Source organism: Notothenia rossii (assembly GCF_949606895.1).
Source record: "Notothenia rossii genome assembly, chromosome: 4".
Classification (NCBI taxonomy): Eukaryota; Metazoa; Chordata; class Actinopteri; order Perciformes; family Nototheniidae; genus Notothenia; species Notothenia rossii.
In genome coordinates, this window is record NC_136902.1 from 3,078,953 (window position 1) to 3,090,987 (window position 12,035).

General features: G+C 42.1%; 1 protein-coding gene across 1 annotated transcript in view; it reads left to right on the forward strand.

The window, feature by feature from the left end:
* The window catches only part of LOC307037687 (inactive dipeptidyl peptidase 10), a 44,272-nt gene extending 36,337 nt beyond the window's left edge, over positions 1-7,935 (forward strand). The window contains exons 18-23 of the mRNA XM_079678744.1: positions 36-227; positions 848-902; positions 2,369-2,468; positions 3,534-3,592; positions 3,724-3,796; positions 6,169-7,935. Coding sequence (XP_079534870.1) covers positions 36-227; positions 848-902; positions 2,369-2,468; positions 3,534-3,592; positions 3,724-3,796; positions 6,169-6,389 — 700 coding nt within the window. The 3' untranslated portion in view covers positions 6,390-7,935. The remainder of the gene's footprint in view (positions 1-35; positions 228-847; positions 903-2,368; positions 2,469-3,533; positions 3,593-3,723; positions 3,797-6,168) is intronic.
* The last annotated feature ends 4,100 nt before the right edge of the window (positions 7,936-12,035 follow it).

Genomic DNA, 12,035 nt, shown 5'->3' on the forward strand with positions numbered 1-12,035 from the left:
CTCTTCCTCCTCTTCTTCTTCCTCCTGTTCTTCAGGGATGGTGAGCCGGGTCAGGTGGTGACGGAGGAGTTCTCTCTGGAGTGGCCCCAGGTCCTCTTGGGGTCTCATGGTGTGGCCCTCGCCTGGGTGGGGGTCCGCAGTGGGGGGGGCCGCGGACAGAAGAGCCCCAGCATGGACCCTCGAAAGCTGGGGTCCATGAGAGTGAAGGATTACCTCTCAGTGGTCGAGTCAGTGACTCATTATACACATTCACTAACTCTCTCCCTAAAGTCATTCGCTCTGCGTCTCTGGAGAAGCTTTGAAAAAACTAATGAGACATCGGTTTCTCCTTCAGATGTGTGTGTGTGTGTGTGTGTGTGTGTGCGTGTGTGTGTGTGCGTGTGTGTGTGTGTGTGTGTGTGTGTGTGTGTGTGTGTGTGTGTGTGTGTGTGTGTGTGTGTGTGTGTGTGTGTGTGTCTGTGATTATATTCATGTTCCTGTGGTCTTCATTTGAACTTTTGTTCTTTCTTGTGAAGGGTTAGGGTTATTATTATTATTATTATTATTATTATTATTATTTATTCAACAGGGACAGTGCACATTAATCAACTTGTCTGTAAACATGTTAACCAAGAGGCTATGTCTCATCGTCTCTGGACAGATTGTGTAAGTCAGCCTAAAACAGATTCATTGTAAGCGAGTCAATACAATCAAATAAAATCACGCTACATGCATTACTGGAACACTTAATACAAGAAAAAAAATAACAATAAACAAAACAAATAAAAGAAAAGCAACCTAAAAGAACATGTGATGTAACAACATGAATTTGATGATTACACTTATTTGTTTCATGATGTTTCCACAGGTTGCTGATGAAGCTGCCGTACATCGATGATCGCCGGATTGTTCTCTACGGAAAGGTGACAACATTGAACCATTTCAATATTCAAAGAGAGGCTCTAGGCTTCTGCAGTGTGGTCTATTGCAGTGATGCAAATTAGTCGCTTTTCGGCGCCTCCCGCTTTTTTACCGCTGATTTGGGTGACTTGTGTAATTCGTGGAGAACCGAAGAGTTTTCGTTTTGGGGGGGGGTCCGTCAGTCCGTCCGTCCGACTGAAGGACGGACAACTTCTCACTTCAAAAAAGAAGAAGAAATCTAGATCGCAAAATAATTAAACAAGCGAGTGCCTGTTTTTCCTGGCCAAGGACAGGTTCATTGAACACAACACGAGCGTCTCGTCTCGTCTCGTGTGGAAGGTGTAACGGAGAGCATCGGAACGCCGCTCCAGCTCTTCAAATATTGCAGTACCCATAAGGAGCCGTACACATGCCGCAGTGTTTGCTAGTCTGTGTCTTTAGTTGTAAGCACAGTGGCGATCTGTTGTTATTAGCATCTGGTTAGCTAGCTATGCTAACGAATTTAAAGAGCTTTTCTACAACCAGGTGGAAGAGAGCTCTCTCCTGAGAGGCTCAAATAACCTCAGCTCAGTGAGGTTAAGGCACACCTTGATATGATCATTATAGTTATTAATGAGACATTAGAGACTCAATTATTAACAGGTATAAAATATTATATGACAGTAACAAAAAAAAGTTGTTAAAAATAACAAGAATAGAGTTTGAAAGGGGAGTGATTTGTAAAATATCCAAAAAGACAAATCTGTCATTGTCAGATGGTATATTACGCTGTTTTTTTTCTGCTTCAAATAGTTCTCTCTTTTTTCACCATACCTGTGTTTGCATCACTGCTATTGGGTTAGTGCATGTAAACGGTCTGCAGAGGCTAAAATCCCTGTTTCCTCCAGAGGGAGTTTCTCTGCAACACACTCACCCGATGAGATCAGAGGTACTTTATTGATCCCAATATAGGAAAGGTTTGCGGTGCAGCAGCATCAAAAACAACAAAACAAAACAAGGCATAGAAAAGAGTAGAAATAAACAATACTATCATTTAAACATCTCAAAGTAGAATTAAAGCAGCATTCAAAAGTAGAAAATATACAGTAGGCCGTGAAGATAAGAAATCTTTAGAGGCTTTAGGCTTTAGACAGAATATACAGCAGGATATTATTTACATTAAGAGGGAATGAAATATTACATTAAATATAAATGTAACATGCACAGTGCAGCTGGATGGTCCTCTATGGAGAAGTGACAGCATTTTAAGAATGAAAGGTGTTATATTCCTGAAAGCTTCTGCATACTGAATTAGTTTGGTGTTTTTATGTCCCTTCTGAATTTCCTCTCAATGTGACGCATAAAGGGAACTGTTCAAATATCTCCTTCATGTTGTTTCCCCCCAGACAGCTTTATATCAAGAGCACAGGACCCTGGGGAAACACCCCCTGTTGTTTCAACACTTCTCTCTCTCTCTCTCCTCCTGCAGGCGTTTGGTGGATATGTGTCTCTGAAGATGTTGGCGGCGACGGAGAATCTGTTCCAGTGCACGGCCGCCGTCGCTCCCATCACAGACTTCAGGCTCTACAGTGAGTTCAGATCAGAGCGTTAACTCTTTAAACACCAGAGGGGGAAGTAGTGGAGTACAAATACTTTGTTACTGTACTGAAGCACATTTCTCTGGTATCAGTACTTTACTCCAATACTTGTTTTTCTGACCACTTTGACTTCTTACATCTTGAACACAAATACCTACTTTCTACTTCTTACATGTTGAACACAAACACCTGTACTTTCTAATTCTTACATCTTGAACACAAATACCTGTACTTTCTACTTCTTACATGTTGAACTCAAATACCTGTACTTTCTACTTCTTACATGTTGAACACAAACACCTGTACTTTCTAATTCTTACATTTTGAACCCAAATACCTGTACTTTCTACTTCTCACATGTTGAACACAAACACCTGTACTTTCTAATTCTTACATGTTGAACACAAATACCTGTACTTTCTACTTCTTACATGTTGAACACAAATACCTGTACTTTCTACTTCTTACATGTTGAACTCAAATACCTGTACTTTCTACTTCTTACATGTTGAACACAAATACCTGTACTTTCTACTTCTTACATGTTGAACTCAAATACCTGTACTTTCTACTTCTCTCATTTTCCAAACAGGCTGGTTCCTTTAGTCTGAATGTGTGTTTGGTGGCGTGATCATTATTATTCAGAGTCATTGCGTGCCTATTGATTTGAACACGATCCGTGTATCCATCATTTCCTGGTCTTCTCTAAAGAAGAGGGACCAATGGAAACGTTGTCATGTTGCCGTTGGTCACCATGGAAACATTCATTAGCTAACAATGACATTATTGTTCTATTAATATAAAGGGAGGTCAGGTACTCTTTAAAACAGCTGCTAGTTATGGGTACTTTTTACTGAAGTACATTTCAAAGCCTCTTTACTTTGACTTGAGTAAAGAAGTTTAGTCAGTACTTCTACTTTCACCAGAGTATTTTTAAACACGAGTATCTGTACTTCTACGTGAGTAAAGGATGTGTGTACTCTCTCTCTGGTAAACACCCAGGAGGTGGAGGTAGTGAGCGAACAGAGACACAGCTCATGTATTCTTCTCCTGCAGGCGCTCCGTTCTCAGAGAGGTTTCTGGGTCTTCCAGCGAAGGAGGAGCACGCGTACTCGGTGAGGCTGAAGGAGTATTAACCGAAACTAATGCAGGATGGAAACCACAACTCAACATTTACATTGTAATGTGCATTAGTCTGTGTTTCTGTCACTAATAAAGCTCATACTCTGCTGGTAAATCTTTCCAGACTGCCTCGTTGCTGGAGGAGGTGAACAAGCTGAAGGACGAGAACTTCCTGATCCTTCACGGGACGGCAGACGGTGAGACACTGTTCAGGGTTTCCCATGTTGTTCTCACTTAGATGTATTAGTTTTTCTCAAACGTCCAGCAACATACAGCACAAAACATGCTTTGTGCGACGCGGCTACAACTGTTCTTATACTGCTTTGTTTTTTATCTACACCTTGGGGCTACTCACCTCCCTGAGATTCATGGTGTCATCATTTTACTTGGAGCAAAATGTAAATGTAACTATACAAATAACCTTAAAAGCTAAACAGCTGTAACTGTCTGATGTACAGGGGCCCTAGGCAGGGCCGTTTCCTCCTATATGCAGACTATGCAGATGCATAGGGCTCCCGCGGTCACTAGGGGGCCCCCAAGCTGAAAGTTCAGGTTCAGCCTCAACATATTTGTGGAGAATTCAAATGAGCCGTCTTTATTTGTAGACAGCCGAGCCCCCTCCTGTGTTCGGTGAAGCATTATATGCTTAACAATAAAATGTAGGATATAAACACAACTAAACTGCAACGATAGCAAAGCTGTGGCTTGGGTTTTTGGGGAAATAAAGTCCAAATCATCGTTGGGCTGTCAGCCAATGAGTGACGTCTGAGGAAGATGACAAATGTTAATTATACATTGTTGAGAAAATGCTGCATCTCTTGCATTTATTGACGTAGAGGAACCTTATGTTTACCTTTTTAGTATAATTTGTTGTAAATTTCAATTTTGTGAAATTAGCCTGTTTTCCTATTAAAGTGTAACAGATAGATGCATCTCCACAGATCATCTTCAAGGCTTCGGAATCCCCCCATTGTAGTTAAACAAAACTGTAAAAATTAGGGCCCCCCAAACAGCATCTTGCATAGGGCCCCCAAAAAGCTAGAAACGGCCCTGGCCCTAGGTTTAGCTGTGACTCACCGTTCAGTCTGAAGCTCGACCACCAGTAATCTGGGAGCAGGGCACTAAAGGAAAACACAGAATAGACTCACTGCTCCGAACACTAGGATGGGTCAAATGCAGAGAAAGCATTTTGTTACATAGTAAGTAGGCCAACTGTGTAATGATAATAAAAGTTTTTAAAAAAAACGATACACCATCATGTTTCCTCAACAACAAAAAACACTCACTGTAGATATTGTAAGATGGCAACCTATCTGATTCTGTGTGTGTGTGTGTGTGTGTGTGTGTGTGTGTGTGTGTGTGTGTGTGTGTGTGTGTGTGTGTGTGTGTGTGCGTGCGTGCGTGCGTGCGTGCGTGCGTGCGTGCGTGTGTGTGTGGTGTTTTGTTGTTGATGGATGAGACCCGAGCCAGCATACAGTTGAGGCGATCTCCGTTTATTCACTGACAATATCAGTATCAGTCGTTATTCAATAGTTTTTCCCCTCACACCGACTCTTCTCACGTGAAACATTCACAAAAAGGGAAGAGGAAACATGAGGGACACAATATGAAGGGGAGAAGTTCCCACAAAAATAATCTCCTGAGTACAGTGACTAAAATCTGGAGGTTTAAAGGCCCAGATACACCGGCCAGTCACCTGAGAAGTAGCCGACGCCGACACCGACTGTTGCGTCGCCAGACTCTCCTGCGTATTTGCCGACTTCGCGCACTGGAACACACCGCAAATCCGAGCCGAGCACGTATGAACTGCGCATGCGTGAGTGGCAATAACTCTCCTTACCAGCAGGCGGCGGTAGTGTGTATTCATCATTCAAAAGAGGCAACAACCGGAAGACAGAGAAGAAGAACAGACTCCGTGATATAAACAAACAACAAATAGCGTTTTTCTTTCCATGTTCACTCTCGTCCGTTGAAAACATGAACGAACAGGAGCTCTATAAACCCATGAGGTGAAATAGCCGTCCGTGTGTGTTCCGTCTTCCATTTTAAATCATTTGTTTACCTCCCTCACTTCCGTTAACGCTTCTCATGCACTGATTCGCTAGCTGAAAAGCCAATCGGTGTTATCCCTTTGTCCGACTTCCGGTGGTGTTCCCGACGCTGTTGAATCGGCAAGAAAAGGCGTCAGGTCGGCAGAAAAGACCCGACGGTGCGGCGCACACCACTCCGAATAGGGCGTGCCCACGCTCATGTTCGGCCCGACTCCCATTTACTGCAGATTTCGGGCCGGTGTATCTGGGCCTTTAGTCACTGTCACAGAATTTGTGTTATTATACTAAATTATTTTCAAAGAAATATTTAACAGTAAACACCACTACATATTTACAACTGGTGTGTGTGTGTGTGTGTGTGTGTGTGTGTGTGTGTGTGTGTGTGTGTGTGTGTGTGTGTGTGTGTGTGTGTGTGTGTGTGTGTGTGTGTGTGTGTGTGTGTGTGTGTGTGTGTGTGTGTGTGTGTGTGTGTGTGTGTGTGTGTGTGTGTGTGTGTGCGTGCGTGTGTGTTCCCGCAGCGAGGGTTCACTTCCAGCACAGCGCGGAGCTCCTCAGCCGGCTGGTGAAGGTGGAGGCGAACTACTCCCTGCAGCTGTACCCGGATGAGGGCCACACCCTGAGGGCCCCGCGCAGCATCCAGCACCTCCAGAGGACGCTGGTGAACTACCTGCACAGCTGCCTGCAGAACAGCTACCTCCTGCAGCCTGAGGAGGAGGAGGAGGAGGAGGAAGATTACTGAGGCGTGAGGAAGGACTATCTCTGGACTGGAGGTCACTTTATGCATCACTTTGGATTATCTCGGGAGCGGGGACCAAACTCATCGCCTCCTGCAGACAGAGAGGGCAGAAGTACACACATCCTTTACTCAAGTAGAAGTACAGATACTCGTGTTTAAAAATACTCAGGTGAAAGTAGAAGTACTGACTAAACTTCTTAACTCAAGTCAAAGTAAAGAGGCTTTGAAATGTACTTAAAGGTGGGGCAGGTACATTTGAGAAACCAGCTCGAGTGCACTAGAATTAGAAAATACATGACCGGAGAAAATCTGCCACTTCCTTCCAGAGCCCCTCCTCCAACACACACGAACGCGCACATGACCAATGAGGGCACGAGATAAGTTTGTGCACAGATGGAAGGCTGACAGGCAGGTAGGCCATCCAACGGCTAAAATGATTGGTCGTGCTTTTTAGAGTATTAGGGCTTCCACAGATGACATTTTTTATTTTTTTATGGATCTTTTGTCAAAGCACTAAAGATATTCATTGCTATCGGGATGTTTAGAGCATTCCATGGAATATAACAACAAGCGGTGGCGGCTGGTGGAAAATATTTTTGGTGGGGCTATGGAAATGGTGTGCAAACCATACTATGGGGGTCTGGTGGGATGTTCCCCCGGAAGAACATTTTGAGAAATGACCCCCTTAAATTATGACTTCTGGTGATGTTAGAGGGGGGGGGGGACAAATTGAGGCTTAAAAATATGAGATAATCTATAATCTTCAGTGTGGTTAGCTATGAATCTTCCAAAACTTCCAAATACCTTGTCCTGGACATAGTTTCTACAGTAAAAACTCTGCAGTACAGTAGGCCCACACAAACTGCAGACCACTGGTGCTTTGGGAACACTCACATGATTTAATTCCCATTTAAAATCAGGAGACTAAATACGAATGTTGTGTGTGTGTGTGTGTGTGTGTGTGTGTGTGTGTGTGTGTGTGTGTGTGTGTGTGTGTGTGTGTGTGTGTGTGTGTGTGTGTGTGTGTGTGTGTGTGTGTGTGTGTGTGTGTGTGTGTGTGTCATACTTGCCAACCCTCCCGATTTTTGTGGGAGACTCCCGATTTCATTGCCCTCTCCCGGTTTCCTCCCAATTTCTGACAAATACAGATTTACTCACGACTAGGGATGTAACGATATACCGAATATCGTGGTATCGCGATAAATAAACGTACACAAAAGGACATCGTATTTACAGGACTACATGTACATACCTAGAGACATTGACAAGTACCAACAGTATATTTATATCTCGCCCTGTCAATAAGCCTCACCTTCTTGGCAAAAACTTTAATTTTATTTTGTAAGTGTTGGAGAGACAAAGCACAGTTGCTGTCACTGCCGTCACCCATGGCCAAATCATATCTCTCTGTCCCACTGAGGTGGCGTTAGACTTTTTCGATGTCCGTCATTTTAACAGACAGGATCGTAAAATATCCGTCACAATCCGTTATTACCCGTCGGCTCTGAACTCGCCACTAACGTGTCGCGCTGACACGGGGGGGGGGGGGGGGGGGAGAGAGTGAGAGCACGCTCGTGAACTGTCAACGGGGGGGGGCGTGTTATGCCGTGTTATGCATGCCCGCCGAGATATGCATGCACCTCGCGGGAGCGCGCACAGCGTAAAGCAAAAACTCCCAGACATTTCAATGGTCAGTACGGCAAAATACGGTTTGGAAACTATATCATTTACTTTTAGAGGGCATGCATAACACGGCTTAACACCAGAGCCTCGCTGCGGGGAAACTTTGGCGCTGTTCCGAGTTTGTTCTAATCTGTCAAAATGACTGACTGCTTTCAGATTTTTCCATCATTGTTAAAAAGAATATTCGGTTAAGCAACATCAGTACCAAGCGAGAGAGTTTTTTCCACAGCAGGGGATATTGTAAACGCCCAAACATCCCAGCGTCTACCTGGAAATTTGGACATGCTCATATTCCTAATAAAAAATATATATCTTTAAAAAAAAATAATTAAATTCTTTTTTCTATTTTTAATGACAATCGCACATGTGGGAAGAGGGGGGGAGGCGCCCCTAGCCCCCTATGGGCCGGCCGCCACTGACAACAAGTGTATCTCGAGCCGGTTTCTCAAACTTACCTACCCCACCTTTAAATAAAAAGTACCCATAACTAGCAGCTGTTTTAAAGAGTACCTGACCTCACTTCATATTGATAAAGATAAATATAGAATAACGTCATTGTTAGCTAATGAATGTTTCCATGCTGAACAACGGCAACATGACAACGTTTCCATTGGTCCCTCTTCTTTAGAGAAGACCAGGAAATGATGGATACACGGATCGTGTTCAAATCAATAGGCACGCAATGACTCTAAATAATAATGATCACGCCACCAAACACACATTCAAACTAAAGGAACCAGCCTGTTTGGAAAATGAGAGAAGTAGAGAGTACAGGTATTTGGGTTCAACATGTAAGAAGTAGAAAGTACAGGTATTTGTGTTCAACATGTAAGAAGTAGAAAGTACAGGTATTTGTGTTCAACATGTAAGAAGTAGAAAGTACAGGTATTTGTGTTCAACATGTAAGAAGTAGAAAGTACAGGTATTTGTGTTCAACATGTAAGAAGTAGAAAGTACAGGTATTTGAGTTCAACATGTAAGAAGTAGAAAGTACAGGTATTTGTGTTCAAAATGTAAGAAGTAGAAAGTACAGGTATTTGGGTTCAACATGTAAGAAGTAGAAAGTACAGGTATTTGAGTTCAACATGTAAGAAGTAGAAAGTACAGGTATTTGAGTTCAACATGTAAGAAATAGAAAGTACAGGTATTTGAGTTCAACATGTAAAAAGTAGAAAGTACAGGTATTTGAGTTCAACATGTAAGAAGTAGAAAGTACAGGTATTTGAGTTCAACATGAGAGAAGTAGAAAGTACAGGTATTTGAGTTCAACATGTAAAAAGTAGAAAGTACAGGTATTTGAGTTCAACATGTAAGAAGTAGAAAGTACAGGTATTTGTGTTATCAATGTAAGAAGTCAAAGTCCTCATAAAAATAAGTAGTGGAGTAAAGTACTGATACCAGAAACATGTACTTGCAGTAAGGAAGTATTTGGACTCCACTGCTTCCCCCCTCTGCCTGCAGACCTGGAGCGTCTCTCTTTACCTTGTTGATGTTTTACTCTGCGTGTCGGGCCGTGGTCGTTTCCACTTCCTGAGGAGGCTTCTGGTTCTGCCAAAGGTTTACATTTTAAAGCATGCATGTCGTAACGGCTGCATGACGTGGATCAGTTTACATGTTCTGTGTTTCTCAGATCTGAGTCTCACCCATCAGGGGAAAGAGCAAACTATGCCAACAGCCGGGAACACATCGGAAGACCTGAGTACTTTTCTTTTTTCATTTACCCTTAAAATAACATGTGATCTGACCGCAGTGCTCACTCTCCATGATCTTTAAATTAATGTTAATTATTATATCACATTTCATACACAGCTCAACTTCAGATGCTTAAAAGAAAAACAAATATGAGATGAAAAACTCAACTAAACATGTTCAAACTTTATTATAAATCAGAGTTATTTGAGGTCTTGTGCACAGTGTGTTCCCGGCTTACATACAGCTAAACGCAGCGTTATGGATCAGTCTAAATGTGTCTGGGTCGTATTAGCAGTTACTGCATCGTGTGATTAAGAATGAAACTATTTACACCTCAGCTCTGATTCATGACGACTGCAGCAACGTCCTGTAGCTCCGTCTGTATTCCCTGAGATAAATACAGACGGTTTGGTGCATTTGGCTTTTTGATCATTTCCTTCCCGCGTGTTGCAGAATGTAATCATATCTTTGGTCAAACTGAATTTATATTTATGGGGGTGGGAAACAGACTTGAACATTACACTCTGAACCAAACTGGGAAACTGCATGCGGCGTTGGACAGGATTCTCCTTTTTCCAACAATCCTTGACAATAAAGTTCTTGTTTTACAGCAAAGATATAAATGTGTCTGAGTCCTTCACTTATTATTATGGCTGCCATACGAAGTCTATAGGGTCATTATGATTCTGAAGAAATACATCTAATACATTACACACCTTAACTTTACTTCTGCTCTACTATGTTGATACTATCGACCATGATATCCTATTGCAAAGACTAGAGCACTTAGTTGGCATATAGGGAACTGCTTTAGGCTGGTTTAGGTCCTATCTATCTGAACGCTCTCAGTTTGTACGTGTCAACGATGAATCTTCTACGCAAACCAAAGTTAGCCATGGAGTGCCACAGGGCTCAGTGCTTGGACCTATTTTGTTCACAATATATATGCTTCCGTATGCAATATTATAAGGAATCATTCTGTAAACTTTCAATGTTATGCGGATGATACTCAACTATATTTATCAATCAAGCCTGATGAAATTAATCATCTAAATAAAATTCAAGACTGCCTCAAGAACTTAAAAACGTGGATGACCTTACAATTTTTGATGTTAAACTCGACCAAAACTGAAGTTATTGTACTTGGCCCGAATAATCTATGAAACAAATTATCTACAGATATACTAACTATGGATGGCATTAATTTGGCCTCCAGTGAGACTGTAAGGAATCTTGGTGTTATATTTGATCAGGATTTATCCTTTAACACCCACATACAATCAATTTCAAGGACCGCCTACTTCCATCTACGTAACATTGCAAAAATCAGGCATATCTTGCCTCAAAACGATGCAGAGAAACTAGTCCATGCGTTTGTTACTTCAAGGCTGGATTATTGTAACTCCTTATTATCAGGGTGTACCAAGAAGTCAGTCAAGTCACTTCAGCTGATTCAAAATGCTGCAGCTCGTGTACTAACCAGAGTTAGGAAAAGGGACCACATTAATCCTGTTCAGGCTGCCTTACACTGGCTCCCTATAGACAAGTTTACGCGACAAACCACGGGTAGCGCCATGACACTACACAAATGCACTTCATTTCCGCCGGAAGTCTTTTGCACAGCGTCTGTCGGTGTAAACCGGTGTAAACAGTCAGACGGGCACTGGTGTAAACACAGCGATTTCGATGCTAACAGTGATGCTAGCTTGGGAACACGATTCTACTTCTTTGACTGGAGATGGCGTTACTCTCCCCCACCCGAATTCAGTGCAAAACTGGGAGGATAACATGACGACGTGGCCCAGCATAAAACCAAAATAAACTGCCTTATTTAGGTCATGCCCACAGGAGCCAACAGTTGTCTGTTGTTTACATAATGCACAATTTACATGATCTCTTTATGCTGTGCAATATATCATATGTGCCTGTACTGTTTGAGTGAAAATAAAGTTTGATGTAATTTAATTTCATTATTGCACTGTTATTGCATTATTGCATTTCATATGTTCCTTAGAGTGCTACAATTTCTTTTAACACAGTTCATCATTCATATTAAGCTCATACTGTACATAAATAACACTGAATGAATTAATTGTTTAGAGGAAACTAAAGAAATGGCTTCAACAAGAAAGATCACATGTTTAATCCTAACAGGTATTACAAATTAAAATATAAAAGCAGCCCACACAATTACATCACTATGAAAATATTCATATATAATATTAAAAAATACAATGCATGCAGTATTTGTTGTGTTTATCTGTATTTAATGAA